This window comes from Colletotrichum orchidophilum (assembly GCF_001831195.1).
Source record: "Colletotrichum orchidophilum strain IMI 309357 chromosome Unknown Scaffold_39.1, whole genome shotgun sequence".
Classification (NCBI taxonomy): Eukaryota; Fungi; Ascomycota; class Sordariomycetes; order Glomerellales; family Glomerellaceae; genus Colletotrichum; species Colletotrichum orchidophilum.
The window spans coordinates 181,539-197,765 of NW_019172995.1; the positions used below are offsets into that span (position 1 = coordinate 181,539).

The 16,227-nt window shown below is 51.9% G+C and overlaps 5 protein-coding genes across 5 annotated transcripts; 1 reads left to right on the forward strand and 4 right to left on the reverse strand.

Moving 5' to 3' along the window:
- Positions 1–399: 399 nt before the first annotated feature.
- CORC01_05601 (uncharacterized protein) lies at positions 400–768 on the reverse strand (the record flags this gene model as incomplete). Its single annotated transcript, XM_022617243.1, has 1 exon — positions 400–768. The coding sequence occupies one exon, from the start codon at positions 766–768 to the stop codon at positions 400–402; it is 369 nt and encodes a 122-aa protein (XP_022476257.1).
- Positions 769–3,568: 2,800 nt separating this feature from the next.
- CORC01_05602 (IBR domain-containing protein) lies at positions 3,569–4,301 on the forward strand (the record flags this gene model as incomplete). The annotated part of the gene is made up of 2 exons (XM_022617244.1): positions 3,569–4,161; positions 4,238–4,301. The coding sequence occupies 2 exons, from the start codon at positions 3,569–3,571 to the stop codon at positions 4,299–4,301; spliced, it is 657 nt and encodes a 218-aa protein (XP_022476258.1).
- A 692-nt stretch (positions 4,302–4,993) lies between these two features.
- On the reverse strand, positions 4,994–5,515 carry CORC01_05603 (uncharacterized protein; the record flags this gene model as incomplete). Its single annotated transcript, XM_022617245.1, has 1 exon — positions 4,994–5,515. One exon carries the CDS (start codon positions 5,513–5,515, stop codon positions 4,994–4,996), a length of 522 nt encoding a protein of 173 aa, XP_022476259.1.
- A 1,999-nt stretch (positions 5,516–7,514) lies between these two features.
- CORC01_05604 (uncharacterized protein) lies at positions 7,515–8,893 on the reverse strand (the record flags this gene model as incomplete). The annotated part of the gene is made up of 2 exons (XM_022617246.1): positions 7,515–8,216; positions 8,273–8,893. The coding sequence occupies 2 exons, from the start codon at positions 8,891–8,893 to the stop codon at positions 7,515–7,517; spliced, it is 1,323 nt and encodes a 440-aa protein (XP_022476260.1).
- A 2,522-nt stretch (positions 8,894–11,415) lies between these two features.
- CORC01_05605 (uncharacterized protein) lies at positions 11,416–12,658 on the reverse strand (the record flags this gene model as incomplete). Its single annotated transcript, XM_022617247.1, has 5 exons — positions 11,416–11,844; positions 11,904–12,016; positions 12,073–12,259; positions 12,316–12,389; positions 12,448–12,658. The coding sequence occupies 5 exons, from the start codon at positions 12,656–12,658 to the stop codon at positions 11,416–11,418; spliced, it is 1,014 nt and encodes a 337-aa protein (XP_022476261.1).
- Positions 12,659–16,227: the final 3,569 nt, after the last annotated feature.

A 16,227-nucleotide genomic window follows, 5' to 3' on the forward strand; every position in this document is an offset into this window, starting at 1 on the left:
CGTGGGCTGCGACTAGACTGCGGGTTACAGGCGGCAGATCATGGTTCAAGTCGGCTAAGTTTGCTTCTCTTACACGTCAAAACGTCATTTATTACTCTATTTTTAGGCTTGACTCGCCTCGTCTTGCCTTGTAAGTGTCTCGGACCAGGAACATGCAACTTTACGCACTTCACTCCTGCATGGAACCATACATGCCTTGAATAATTTTACCGGTTCTTGTTTCCTCTGCAACGTCAAACCCCCATGATCTACACCGACTTGAGCGAGTGACTCGAGGTAAATACAGACTTGAGACGACACTTTCAAACGCAACTTTTGCCGTCAACCTGAGATGACAGCTCACCCTGCTCCTTCATCTTAGTCCCCTTCAGACACGAGGTGGAGTAGCCGCCGCCCCCTTTAGTTCAGGATGCACCGAGCAGAGAGGGAGCCGCAGTCCTTGCCAGGACCGTAGTCGCAACATCTGCCGCTGGGCGAGCACTCGTAAATGTGATTGGCGATCCTCTTGCTTGTCACGATATAGGCTTTGCTGCCGCTCCAGACGCAGTTGCCACAGACAGTGAGCTGCTGATTGTGGCTGTTGCACTTGCATCCGTTGTAGTTGCAGGCTCTCTTCTCCAAACCTGCCTCCTCCTTCTTCTCCAGTGCGGCCACGGGCTCGTCCGTGTCAGCCCGCGCGGCTACGGCGTAAGGTTCGTCTTGATGGGCGACACCGGCCTGGGCGGCTACGGCGAGAGAGATGATTGTCAAGGTAATAGCGAAGCGCATTTTGAGCGGGTATCTGAAACACTCAAAGGTAGTCAGTCATCTTGGTCTTCACTTGAACCAAAAAGCTCTGATGGCTAGATCCTACTTCAGTTTTCGATGACTCGTTTTTGGATCAAAAGGTTCAATGGCTGTAATTGAATGGCTCTGAACTCAAGCTTCTTGGTCAAGCTAACTACTTTCTTGACTGATCGTGGCTTTTTATAAGCTTCTTGATAATACTTCATGATTCAAGTCTTTGACATTTAGGCCGGTCCATCGAACTTTCGATTCGAGGGAGAAACATTATGCCCGTCTTACTTTTTTTGGGGAGATCAACATAGCTGGGGCGTAACGTGGTCCACATGTTGATTCAGATAAAAACCATACGATCAAAATCGTGTGAAATAGATGCGGGGTTGACGGACACAGAGGAACACTGGATTGACTGCCTTGTCAACGGCATGAGTCTAGCAACTTGATTTGTAGAGAGCTGCAGCTCGTCTTTCACGTACGGGGGCGTATCCCTTGGTAACTGTACTGCTGCTCCCTGTTCATGCTACCACCCGGCTGTGTGTATTCTCTGGTTGTCGACTTTAAAGTGGGAGGATCTTTGGTGGTTTTCGTAGGATATCTGTGGTACAGTCCAAACCAATAATCCATCGCATTAATGTTGCATTGAAAGAGGTGCGGTTAACCAAAGGCAACTATAAGCAGAAGCTACCTACTACATTAGCCAACAAGCAAACATGAGCTTGACCGCTTGAAGGGGGGAAGTCGGGCTTATACTGGTGATAGTCTGTCCACCATAAACCCTTGCAGACATCCGAGCGACCAGTGACGACTAAAAGTCATTGTTCGCAGATTTATGTATGTCTCTGGTGTGAACTTCAAAGAACACAGAAGCGCATTTGCATACATGGATGGCTCACCCTATGATGTTTCTTCTCACGATTTGAGCAAGTATTCCAAGCCATGCTTCATATTTTTGAGACTCTGACTAGCAGTACGAATTTACGAACCTGGCGGGATAAAAATATAAGTGCTCTGACGATAGACATCTCGCGCCGTTGATCATGACTTGCAGCTGAAATGCTCTGAGTCGGTGAAGGTCTTGGCATGCCTTCAGAAGATCACGGCCCAACTAGAGAAGGATCTTGATGTAACGTGAGTCATATCCTGATTTCACGTGGTGCATACGCAGTACAACGTGATCTCTCAAGTACAGCCGAGTTAGCGCCTTTTTGTTGTAACTATGCTTGGCTGACTATGACGACGCGCGGTTTTGATTAGATACATGGCGAGCCTGTTGTTTTCCTTTTCTGGAAATGTACGGTGCAAAGTCCTCCTACGTACTTTGACTTTTAAATCTTACGGAAAGAAAGTATCATCCACTTGTCTTGTACCCTTTTTGGACTTGTACAGAGCCATGTAATATGCCAAAGTACTAAAAGACGACACAAATGGTGGTCTAAAAAGAAGACGACAGTAAATTTACGATCTGTGCTTGTTGATCATTACTCTACCCTTCCTCAAAACCTATACCCACATTCTACTGACTACAATTTTCGCGCTCATCTTAGAAACCCGATTTCCCTCGCCCCCTCCGAAGTCCAACATCGAACCAAGGGTTTGCTGCACCCTAGTCCCTTAACAGATTCTTAGCAGGAGTTCACAGTGATGGGTGAGATCAGTCTAAATTCATTTGCAAGAGCAAGTATGTCTGCCTTTGCTCGGTAAAGTCTAACACCCTCCTAAAAAGGAAGAACCCTAAGTATATAAAGTTTTCGGGAAGCATATTTGACTTTACTGAGGAAATGTTCCACGCTATGAACTTACCAATATTATAAGGACCCGACTTTCTTGCTTTTTGTTAACAAGAAACTGGGAGAGAAAAGCGGGTAATCAGATTCTAATACTCTCAAGACCGAGCCCGAGAACAGATTTTTGGCTACACTGTTACGATTTCAGGATTTTCACGGATATCTGAAGATTAAAGTTTTCAGCTCAAATAGACCTTGTTGAATATCTCGACACCTCAAGAACCATCTTGAACTTTCTTCACAAGATTCGGTCTGTTCTTCCAAAATGAAAGGCATCCAAGTCAAGAATTGTGAAGAGATGCTTGGGCACAAGAAGAACGATCTGGAAACAGGAGGTCTAAGATGCTTGATGGTACTGAGCGTTTCGATGGACTCTCACAACACAAAGACATTGTCATTTTCCGCAGTTTCACAGTAGATTACAAGTTAACAACATCACATCACATCACCAGTTGTTTCCCATGCCAAAGTTGCCTTTCACATACCTCAAATCCATGTAAGAACCATGAGAATTGATGGTCCTTCGCTTCTGATCACTAGAGGTATGAAGCAAGCTCGACTTCCACAACTATCAGTGGACAAATAGCCATTCTCACTGTAGATTCTATGACAAGCTGCCTACATCTTGAGCTCTCGAGAGTTCCGCCTTTGAGGTGCGGGCGAAATGCAAGCCCCCGATAACTCTGGCCCCTTACGCCCCTTATCCGTGAGCAAGTCTCACGATGGCCTTCTCCTTAAGACAGTCTTTGGAACTGGCCAACGGAGAAAGAATTCATCAGCCGTCCTCCTCGACGCAAACCTTCTCACCGGCAGAGAACAAGGGCTGAACTTAGGGTTTCAAAAGAGGCAGATCTCACCCGTCCCACGGCCCTCTGGAACAAGGCAAACTTGAGTCCATTCCAGGACTTTCCACTTTCCAACTTCATCATCATCTTCCCTCCATACTTAGCTGCCACAACAGTCCACCATCAAAACTTCGACTCCTCCAAACTCGCAGCATCATGGAGGAAACGGAAGACGAATCCCCCAACAGCCAAGACTGTCTGGCCTGCGACAAGACGTGCAGAAAGGCCAGTCGTCGCGACTTTCCCTGCGGTTGCCCTCCATACTGCCACGCCTGCGCCGCGGCCTACATTCGCTCGTGCCTGAGCAACAAGCCCTTCACGAGGCCCACCTGCCCAGGCATCTGCGGAATCATGCATCCCTTCCCCGACGCCTGGCCTCGCCAGCTGCTCCGTTCCAAGGAGACTATCCAGTACTTCGATCTCGTGGCCGAGGCCGATGAGGCCGAGAGCGGTGCGGCGCTGTACTGCCACGTCCGCGCCTGCGGCCGCTACATTCCCGTCCGCAACCGCCAGAAGCGCGGCGTCGGTCTCGGCGTCTGCAACTGCGGCGAGCGCACCTGTGCGGGATGCCATGACAAGGTCCACGAAGGCGAGACCTGTGACGAGATGCGGGCTCGATGGGAGGCCGAGGGTGTGCTCAAGGAGGAGCTCGAGCGGAAGAGTCGCCGTACCATGGAGCAGTTGAGCTGCAAGCAGTGTCCCAAGTGTAAGATTGTCATTGAGAAAATCGATGGCTGTGACGCGATTCGGTACGTCTTTTTCGTCATGTGGAAGTGCTGTCTTTTTTTTCTTGGGTTTTGCTGATTTTGGCCTGGGTGTTCTTAGCTGCGAGTCTTGCGGTCACATTTTCTGCTGGAGCAAGACTCCAATGATTGGCGATACCGAGTAGTCTACTTGTTAGACTCGATCTGTCGTCTCAATTTTCATTGCTACTGGATGAGACAAACGCATCCAGTTTTATCTCCTTATTGTCAAAACAGAGGGAAAGAAGCGACACAAGCAATATCTGCTTAATCACAAAGTGTAAGTAAGTACACCGCACCACAGCCATATCTCATTCGCATGGGGTCACTTCTCTTCACCTTGATCCCGACCAGGACTGACTTGATACGTGTTCAGCAATATGATTGATGCTCACACAGTTTTCTTACCCCCTCCTGCAGCATTCGGTTCTCTGATTCCTAGTTCGAGCTTGTTTCTTCGGCCATCTTACTACTTGCTAGCAGCACCAGGTCGCTTGCTGTCATGAGGCAAATGAGCAAGATGGCAGATAAGGAGGAAAGGGCAAGAACGGAATATTGATGGGCTGAGAGGAAGTCAGAGGAACGGACGGATTGAGGAAGGTTCACGGATACCAGAGACAATGAAGGACAGAATAGTTTAGTTGGTAGAAGTACCAGTCAAGTTCAAGAAACAGATTCCCAAGCCCATAATTCCCTGCTCACTGTGTCATATGAAAGTCAACACGCGCATTCCCCCACAAATCAAGAAATCAAATACCACCCTTCGGAATGGAGAAGAAGACACTACTCTGAAACCAAAATCACCCTGAGTTAACAACAACCTCCTGCTGCTGCTTACCTAGTTACACTGGTCCCCAACCTGAATAAAAAACCCACCAAGCTCAGACGCCGTAAAGGTGACATTGATATCAACATCAACATCCGCGTCGTTGGCAATAGAAAACTCAAACGCCAAGCTCTCACGGCACTGAAAACTGTTGACGACCTGCTCGGTATCCCTCACAACGACACCGTTCTCGACCTCGAGCGGCCCAAAGCTGCCGACGAGGCTCCCCGCGCTAGGACCGTCCAGCGCGCGCACGTTCAAGCGCGCAAAGGCGTCGCCGCCCTGGTCGACGGGGAATCCCTGGCTAAAGGCCCCGATGAGCTGGCAGGGCCCCGCGGTGGTGGGGCCGACGGGGAAGGTGAGGACTTTGGTGACGACGGTGCCGGAGCGGAGATCGGCTACGTCAAAGTTTAGGTCTGTCGGTGCGACGAGGCGGCAGCCTGGGGTGGAAGAGGCTTGGCGGCGGGCGGAGGGGGTTGAGCGCGCTGAGGCGGTCGCGGCGAGAGCGGTGAGGAGGATGTTTGTGAGCTGCATGGTTGGATGTTTCTTCTTTTGTGAAATGGTGGTGAGTGGTGATGTTATAGAGTTAAAGGCTCGAGAAGGGCGACTTTGTGATGCTTGTCAGAGTTGGGGTTGAAACTGTGGATGTGGGTGTGGATATGAGAAGGAGTTGTGAAGATGAGGAAAGCATCATAATTTATAGAAAGCTCTCATCGTCGGTCTCTTCGTCTTGAAGAGGCTCTCCATTTCATCACGATGCGTCGAAGAATGACACTCAGATGCTGCGCCCGCCATCATGAGCCGGGGCAGATGGAATGAGAGACAACATCGCAGCTGATGGAAAGAGATTTTCGCAACCCTCCCGGTATTCAGATTTCGGGTTCTACAACGGGCGGGCGCGACGAGGCGACTTTCTCCCAAGACATAAACCAGGGAAAAGACACGACTCCGCCTCCCTGACAGGGCCCGTGGAGACGTACTGTGAAAGCCTTTCTGGGAGACTGTATGTATCTTGTACAACCCGCCTAGACAACTCGGAAGAGATTCTCAGCTTTTTCTCGCTCCGTTTTGGGGAAATATGAGAGAACGCGGCTGATGGTCTCAAGCCCGTCAGCACGCCTGTTGGCTTGGACGGGTGTTGCTCAGCCCTGCTAGGTCAAGCTGACAACGAGAACCGTCATATCTGCTGCAACTTCGAAGAACTTGCTTCCCGAGCTAAGCTTACCGTCTCAGTCACGGCGTTGCTCCGGTCATATGAGACGCTGAGGGAGTACACACACGTGAGGGGGGATTATACGTCGTACCTGGGTCATTGGCCTACCTTTCCCCAGAGTCGCACATCCTAAATATAAGCATAGCCCTGTGGGAGTGGGGAAGTTGCATAAGAACATCCCTTCTTCGAAATAGGCAAACGTCTAGTGCTGTCCATCGCTGGCTTACCGACATCGTGAAAGGACTGCCATCGAGGAAAGCTCAGGGTTGATGCCCGATTGGATGAACCTCCCCGGGGGGGTGGCAGGGGGCGCGAAGCAGTCCCTCGTGACGTTTACATAAACTATAAGCTGGCCTGAAGGATCCGAGTTTTGCGACGATATCATTCGGGCCGGTTGAATGGACGGGGGCTATGGAAACGAGCCTGAGATCTTCTTTTCGCGATGAATTTTAAGATATTTTGTCGTCAGCAGCGGGCTGATGACGAGAAGTCCAGAAGGGAACCCCGATGTTCCCGCGTTTCCGCCTTGAGTTGAGAGGTGCATTCGCCTGGCCAAAAATCCCGCGGGCCGAGACAAAGAGCGATGTCGATACGAGCTTGATGGATGAAGAATGTCTCTTCTTTCGGTAGGATGCTGAGCTAAATACATTTGTTCTAGGGAGTGGATGGAAAAGCTCCTGGAAGGATGCGAGGTGGTCGGGCGAGACTGTCAATCGTTCATCTGACCACCCAGAGGGCAAACTTTGGACAATCTCGTATCCTCCCTCGCCTTCCTTCCGAGCCTCATCAGTAGGATCTCCAGCGATGGAGACAACGGTTGGCGAGGTTGAAAACGACGAGTCCTCCGCCTGTCACCGGTACGAGCGATGGCGGGAAAAGCTTGGGACCGAGTTTGGATGACCAAGAACGGAGCTAAGTAATCCTTGCAGCCCAGTTCGTCCCGTCCATAGGATGAGGCACCTGCTCTCGTCGAGTCGATTCCACCACTTCTTGCCACGCCGGAACGTCGTCGTTGAAATGACACAGGGTCCATCGCCTAGTCACATTACTATTGCACCCTCAGGCCACCCGTTACGCCGCCATTGGATTGAAAAATGTGATATATGCTGCAGGTATCATTGAGCGGCTATGCTGATCTCGGTCACAATAGAACAAAACCAAAAAGAAAACACTACCCGGGGGCTTGCTCATGGTCATCCACATACCACGCAGCACGGCATCGATCCGTTAACTGTCGATAAATCATGCCCAATCCTCAAGGCCGTCGCGGACGACGGACCGCACTGACCCGTCAACGACCCAGAAGAAGCCTCGCCGCTCCTATACTCGCTCCTCCTGCTCGTTCAACTTGCTCATCTGGCTCGCCATGCTCAACCCAGTCCCCTTCCTCGTCTCCAACGCCCTAGACCATCTCTTGTTATCCTGAGCGGGGGGCTTTCCGGTACCGTTGAGACCGAGAATCTCCATCAGCTCTGGTATTTCCGCGTGGTCTCGCGTGGAGCGCATGCGGTGGCACCACGTCACCCTCTTCCCCTCCGGCTCAAAGTTGTCGCCGCCCTCTCCGTCGATGCCCTCCTTGGTATCGATGCTATTCTTCTTTGAAGTCATGGCCTCCTCAATCTGCCGCTCGGCGTACGGTGTTGACACGGGCGTGACGAGTTCGAGTGGCTCGAAGAGGAACTCTCCACCGACTTGTCTGTGGTCGCCCGACTTTGTGGCCAAGCCGCTCTTCACTTGCTTCAAACCCTGGAAAACGCTCTCGGCGGCAGACTTGAGCATGGACTTGCGCATGTAGGCCGGTCGGGTTCCCAACGCGAGGGTGCGCGTCATGCCCAAGATGTCGAACAGACGTCGCGTGGGATCAGTATAGACGGGGAACGGGCAGCCCGTCTCCTGGAGGTACATCTCGATCAAGCCAGGGTTGCCGCAGCCGACGACGGTGATGAATGTGCTCATGGGCAGGCCCAGCAGTGCGTCAGGGGTCACCGACTCGGAGAGGGACCGTAGGAATTCCTGGCAATTCTGTCGCAAGGTCAGCAACAAGACGGGGGTCGTGTGGGGATCACGGAGAAGCTTACGCCGCAAAAGAAGTGGCGGATGAAGATGACGAGGACTCGCCTTGCGACATTGCGACCACTGTACAAGCTCTTGAATGTATGGCTCTTTCCATGACGGTCTAGCACAACGTAATTCTCAATCTTCTTCAGAGTCTGGGGCGTGGGGAGGTCGTTGTTGGTTGGGATTTCGCCTTCAAAGTCGGCGGGCTTGGTGTTGTCGACATCTATCGAGGTCGCTGTCGTATCGGTGCCTTCGCAGGCGCATTGGGCCGTCGAGGTCCTCGGCGACCTTGTGCTTGTTGTAGTTGCGGTGTTTGGTGTTGGTGGTTGTTGTACTGACTGGTCAGTTGGCTGGAGTCCCTCCCTGGCATCTATTGATGCTGGCCTGGGAGGCAGCTTGGGCTTCAGCTCGTCCACCGTCGCATCTTGGCCGTTCGATGAAGACACCCGGTTTGGGTCCTCTGCAGTCTGGAGCTCCGGAGCCGCCTTCAACTCCTCTTCCGTCGTTGACGTCGTCTTAGCGGGCTCCTCGACGTGCGTAGGTGTCTCCGTGGAGTCGGATGCGATCTTGGCATCGCCGTTCGCTGGGGCAGGATTGGCGGTGGTGGCCGCAGGTGGAGGATCTGACGGCACAGCAGCCATGACGTCGTAGTTTGGGTGGGTTTGAGCGATGTTGGTTCGGTACTTTTGGGTCGCGCGCAAACGATCCTCGTTGCGATTTGGGACTCTGGGTAAACCAGGCTCAGTTATGTATGTAGAGGTTCGGAGAAGCAGGAAAATAAGAGAAACAATTATTGAATGATTTTCCAATGGCAAAGACCTGTCTAGACGATGGGTGGTCTGCAAGGAGGCGCAGCAGCTCTCAGTGGCCAGGATTGTACTCGTAATGGTGAATACCAAGGAACTGGGAGAGGATGCACCTGAATGAACTGGGGACCAAAGTGGACGGGAAGCGGCAGGTTCTCTGGCTCCCTGGCCACCTCCCTCTTAGCTTCTTCTCAGGTTTTCTCCAACCTTGCAAGTTTGCTCTCCAAGCCTCCAACTGCCAATTGCGCCCACCGGGCCACCCCCGACGTCGATAGTGGCCGCGCTACAGAGTATTGCACGGCAAGTAACAAGCCGTTTTTTTTTTTTTTTTTTTTTTTTTTTTGCGCGCGGCTTGCAGTTGGTTGGCGACTGCAGGGTCCAATTTGGAAAGGGGGGGAATCAAGATGCGAACGCCACCGCCAACGGATTTCTGAATCGAGTTGGTGATTGACGGCGGTAAACTGGGAATCAGGGAACTGGAAAGTTTGCGGTTGCTCATTTGCCAAGACATGTTAGGATACCACGTTGGTAGCTTCTGCAGATGCTACCCAACGAAGACCCTGATCTCAACGCTTGGGTCTTGATTTCCACATCGTGTCTTGAGTCCCCTGACTCTTGCATCTCGAATCGTCCCCAAGGCTGATCTGCCCACAGCACCGGTCGACTGATGAGTTGGAGGCCGCTGGCCTTGGCTCTTCAGAAAACGCGTTGTTTCATCCGCGTATGAGGTCATGGTGGAGGGCCGAGGCGTTTGTGCTTATTGAGGAATGGCCAGGTACTCGAGCTCAACTGAGCCGTAATTGAGCCTCATTCAACGAGTCTTATTTGAAGAAAATGAACCGAATGAAGACGCTTGCTTACCTGATTCATCAAACATGACTGCCAGATTTCACAAGTTGAGAGGTACCGCAGAATGTCAGATAATTGTTCTGATCATCATCACTCTTCCCCTTGAAGACGGATTAACCGATCCATAACCCCTGTCATGACCCGGACATGGGAGAGGAAACGACAGGGCTCAAGGCCTCCAGATGAGGAATGGACGCCACTCTGTTATCGGTTTCTCCGCGTAAACGTGAACATTTGCCCACCATCACCGTTGCTTACCCCGCGCACCGTTGGCAACTTGGCCCTTCTACTGAGGTATCCAGAGGTAGACACCTTCTCTGCCTCGAGTTAGAGTCATTTTCATTTGCACGCTCATTTCCGCGGAATGAACGAAACAGGGCCACCAGAAAAGCCACCAACGTAACCCCAGTACTCACTGCTCCGTATGTGCTGCGGACAATTTCATGACATTGATGCTATTTTTACTCCTTCAGCCCCAGCCAGAGACCCCGTCCAGGGACCAGACCGCGGCCATCATGAGCAGAACCCTCCCCGGGGTCCGGGCCTCCACTGCGACAAAGGTATCGGCCATAGCGGACTCAGCACCGGAGGCGGCGGGGTGAAATGCGCTGTGAGCACGCTTGAATGCCCCCCGATCCTGGATTCCAGGTGCAATTCGGCTGGACCCACATTGGCTTGGGCGCAGAACTAAGGAAACAGCGAGGCACTTCTTGTTTCCTTCCTTCGCAAGACGCGACTCGGCCGACCTCAACGACTCAGCTCGACGACCCCCAACCTGTCAATCCTAGCAACACCCAACTCAGCCTCGTCACGGATTTGCTCCATACACCTCGCAAGACTCCGACAGGATATAGCTGACTGTTCTCGACATGGGGATTTACCAATCCCAATCTGGAAAAAAACTCGTCGAAATAGCCACTTTCTATTGTGTACGTCGATTCCAGCCTGACTGACATCCAACAACCTTACAGTTGAGCAACAAGCATCTGGATTGCTCTTTGACAGAACCATCGAGTCTGTAGAGTTAAAATCCAATAACTGGTGGATGCAGTCAGCTGGATGTTCTTAAGCAGTCTCATCTGTCTTGGCATATGCCACGCCATTCAGAACCGGTAGTTTCAAGCGCCTCTCAGTATGTACGTCGCGCATCTTGCAACGGCTTCTCGCACGAGACATACTCGCCAATCTCGATACCATAGACTCTGGCGCCTGGTTCCCTCGCTTGACGGAAGCATCTCTGAAGCAGAGGTAGCAAGCAAACCTTGATGAAAAAGTGGCGCTACAGCATCAGTGCCGGCATCACAGCCAGATATCACCAGGATACTTGAAGGAAAGGTTCTTGTCAGGAACAGAAATCAATCAGGTCATGTTTGCCCTCAACGCTATGTTGCGCGTGCCAACGCCAACTCCGGAAAAGCACCTATCCCCAAATTCCAATCCCTGTGTATCCCGAATTCCTGGACACCTGCTTCCAAAGTGGCTCTTTTCCCTGTGGTGGCTTCTGGCCCTCAAATCCAGTGTGGGTATCCCGGTCTGTCTGTTCGCGCCGTCTCCGCGCCTAGCTGGAGAGGCGCGATCACGGTCTCAACGGCGTCGACCTCGGCCTTCTGAGGCACCTGTTGCAACTCTCGCTGCACTCTTCTCTCCTCTTGCTCCTGCAACAACATCTTCTTGACTCTTCTCATTTTAACATAGATGTATATCGCGAGCGCGATGGTCAGAACAAAAGTAGCGCCAAAGACAACGTTCTTAATGGTGTTGTTGCTGTTGTTCGTCTTCTTCTCAACCAAGAGAACACCGAGGTAGACAAGGATGATTTGCTTCGGCAGTGTCAAGAACGTCGAAATGGCAAAGTGCCAGAACTTGACATCGCAGGTTGAAAAGACCGCCGTCGAGAAATGGGACGGGATGACCGAAAATCGAATAATAAAGACGATCTTGTCAGACGTCAGCCATACAATGCACGTATTTTCAACGACCCATGTAGCTAACATACCCAAAATCCACCATCGCGAGTCAATCGCGCCAAAGCACCATAGTTGAGGTTGGTTCTCTCCAGCTTCTGGGCCTTGCGTCGCAGGGTGTACTTGAAAGCAAACCAGGTTCCGACTGCGGTCTAGGTTAGCAAGCTGGTCATGCGAGGGGATTACGAACGATCGCCTTACTCTCTCCGATGAAGGTGCCGGCTGCAACAATGGCGAATCCAATCCACAGGCCATACACTACACCGCACAGCAAAGCCACGATCTCATGGCCAAATAGAGGCGGGAAGGAAATCAAAACCAAGATGGCGATGGGAATCAAAAATCCTCCTGGGAGCGATCGGACTTTTTCAGAGAAGGGCCTCAATTTCTACGATCGCACAAGTCAGTGACTTTACTTTCTGCATTCGAATGAACGACACGTACCTCCACGACCTGGTCATGGTGAAGACTGATGAAAACAGTGGCCACGATAATGGCAATGCCCAAGAGGTGGAATGCTGCACGCCGCCCTGTTAGTTTCTCCTTTCTTCTCGAAACCGACAGGATGATTCATACGGATATATTTTGGCGTCAAGAAGATCTTCTTCCAGTTCAGTGGTCTGTACTCGGTGTCATCCTCCTTCTCTTCCTGCCGTTGTACGGTTCCCGTTCGGGACATCTCGACGTCGGGCATTACAGCGACTACGTGCGTCTGTTGGTGGCGAGAGTCTGGTTGTTCAACAAGCCGGCTCCAGCGTCGACGAGAAAATATGCGACCAACATCCATTTTGATGAAAGCAAGCAGAAAGGTGCCAGGGGGAAGAAGACGCACATCATGTAGGAAGACGGCGGGATCTGAAATCAATGCGAAACCGGGAAGCGGAACGCACAGCCACCCCAAAGATCGGCCAAAGGAGGCAACGGTCAGTGCAGTGGTCCAGAATTTCCTCGAGTCGTAAACGCTTTCTGTCTCTGGGTTCTTCCTGGAACACAAGCCTTTATTGTAATTAAGGCGGATACAGGGCAACGGGAAAATCCCCCGCACATCCCCCCTATACCACAATGAGGATATCCCGTGGAGCCAGAAGATCCAAAACGGAGTTCGACTGCTCCTCTTTCTTCGCGATGGGTACCTCCACATCATGTTTGGTATGCGAGGTTGCGGTTTCGCGCACGGTAGTGGTATCATAATACATACGGCCATCACCACACGTGGCCGGCGGCTCTTTGCGTGTTTCAACACCCTGGCCGATCACCAACCGACAAGGCGTCGGGGACCAAAAAGACACCGACAACGAAGCCTGCAAGGCCCCCACGTAGGCGCCGCGGCCTTATTTCGATAGCCACGTTTCATTCAACGACTCAACCACCACGGCCTGTTTGTTTCTCCCAACCTCGACGTCGGGGAAGTCAAGCCTGTGACTGGCATAGACAAGACCACCCGCGGCACACCCCTCCCTCCGAGCCATCCGCGGTATGAGCTTGTCTTTCCCTCTTTCTCAGCTGTCTGGGCCCTTATTAGGCTCCCTCATCAAAGTTACATTGGTAGGAAACTCTCATCGACCCCAAACTCTATGCCTTTGCTGGACCTGACACTCGAGGATCAAGCCTGCTCGTCTGACGGTGGCCCTGGCGGGAGGTTTAATCGCTCGGGATCCGGCAGCCAGTCAAACCTGGGCTACAGTAAGCATCTTTTCAGCTCGACTGTTACCTCTGTAAGCCCAAGATGACTTCGACATCCCACGAGAAAAGTTTGGGGGACGGACGACGGGCATTATGTACACGGGGCTCTGGTATACCTCTACATTGAGCATGGACCATCGTGCTACATCTGACTTTTTGGACGTTTCTCCGGGACGCGCGTGCCCGAGCCTCAGGGTGGTCACCGACCTACGGCCGTTCTGCTGTCGGATAACGTTCAACCCAGCAGCTCTTCTGCATTCGCAGGAATCTTCGTCTTGGTTAGGTTCGCGATCGGCTGGAGTGCAGGATTGAATATGCACATCGTCCCTATCCTCTCCCTTCCCCAACTTCTCCTCTTGGGACTCACGCAGCTACGCCTGGAGAAAGCTAGAGAGCGTATTGGTGCTGCTTGGAAGCTCTTTCTGTCCCGGTGGACCTTACTCTCTGTCACAGCTTTGCGTTTGGGCGAGCACGTCACGACCGGGAGACGTATGAGCCAAGCTTACTCCTCTCCGATGTTTATATGCTGGGGATGCTAGGACGAGCTCCCCCGCTGCATGATTGCGTCCCCTGGTGCTTTTGATCCTAAGAAAGCTAGCTTGTATCTGTCGACCGCGCTATAGGTACGTTCAAGGTGCCAAGCCTTGTATGATGCACAGTTTCTGCAACGGCATGCAGACTGCAAGTTTGCCATGTACACCATGACGAAGCCAGAGTTCACGGACGCCAAGACTTCCGACCCCAAATATGGGAACACTAACCAACCACCTGGTTCCCGGCCGACGGGCCGCTCTCTTAGCGCTGCAAGAGTGTGGCTTTTCCCTTTCCTTTGATGTGGCAAACATCGCTATGGGGTGGCCTGGTGGCCTTCATGGAGGCTTGGCATGCAGTGGCGAGGAGTGGTAAAGAGAGGAGGAGAGGCGGGTTATGAGACATCGTGGAGTTGGACAGCTCTTCAGCTTCCAACTTCCTTAGCTTTTGCAAACTTTCGCGTTTTTAAACTTTAGGTTTTTCAGCTCTGTGCCAGAACAGCTGGATCATTTCCACTTCGTCCACCGTACCCACGAGCTAGTCGCAGGCTCACCATCGGATAGAGGTATTGGGTCGGAGCTTTTTTATTCTTGACTTCCTGGTGGCCTAGAGGGAGATCATCCCGCTTTTATTTTGCAAAATTTGCTGTCTCGTCTGCTTAACGATGCCTTTGGACGGCCTGTTGCGTGAGGGCCCTCCGATGAGGAGGTAGACCGAGCATAGCGTCGTCGGCGGCGGCTACACCCGCATGCCAGTTTGTGGGCTCCTGTCTTAGCCCGAATAGGTAGCAGAGTCGAGGGACATTTTGCCCCTACCTTATCCCACGTTGTGTGGTCGTTCTTGGGTACAGGGCCGGCTTTTCAGGGTCTCGTTTCTGTAATAGGAAAATGGTCAGGCCAGTCTACGTGGAAGTCAGCCAGTAATTAAAACAAGCAATTCGGGGGACCGATGGGCGTGTGGAAACTCGGAAACTCCTCGTTCCTTGTCTTAACGTCGGTCTGATATTCTACGCCACGAGGCGTTGCCGCGTTGAGCCTTGCGGTGCGGGGAATTCGATACTAGTCTTGGCTTGCCCATCTTGGCTCGGAAACACCAACTCTACAAAGAGGGGGTTGTGAGGCTCGCTAATCTACTATGCACGAGTTGTTACTATAGCATGCCGTCCGCATTCCTGACTCGTTTGTCGTGAAGGCATTCAGACCCGACACCGTCCCGAAAGACTAGGTTGATTCTCGACATTCCCGTGAGCATTGTTCATCATTAAAGTCTTGTTTTGAGGTCGAGATCATGACTGCTCTGCTTGAGATCGCCACCTTTTGGCTTGCGGATCTTTACCCAAGAGCCAGCCGCCAAGGACATGGACAGAAGGGGGAGAAGTGAGATGCGAAAATGGAGCAGGATGACTCGAACATCAGCCGGCGGCTCAACAGCTAGAGGGCCGCCAGCTGCTCTGTGGACGAGACAGAGGTCATCAAGCGGGCCGCTGACATCCTCGATGACCGTCAGGGATGGACTTGTTCATCCTTTGGGGTGGGGGGGCGAGAAGGCGGTTTAGGTCAAGGTATATTGACTCATTTGAACATTGATAACCATTAACTTGCTATTTGGGACATTGCTGATGCGGTCTCTGTGTAGTGCTTTGCTCTGAAGGGGGCTGGTGGACGTTGCAGTTCGGAGAAGTTTCCTTGTGTGTTGGTTTACGTATCACAGGTGTGATTGATTTGATTGAACTAGGGTGACGAAGGGTTAATTAACTATATATTAATCTCTGCGTATAGAGGAAAAGGGAGGTTTAAACCAGAGGTTAGATCGCCGGTTGAACGCTGATATAGAGACCCTGCGCTGGCGCTGACTCAAGGTCGAATTGGGCTTCCAATCCGACATTGTGCGTGTTCATGACATGGGCGTCTCGTTGTTAATGACTACTGACTGGGCAAAAGTGTTTGCACTTGCTACTCTTGAATTCACGCACCAGGAACAAATCCTTGTGGACTATGTGCGGAGGAATTAGTGGGATAAACTTGAATGCTTTGAGAAGCTTGAGGTCTGAAACCAAAGACGGAGAGGATCTTCTGTAATAGAAGAGGGAAGCAGTGTGATTGAATAGGGGAACGAGGAACCTGAATGGACCCAGGTGGCCAT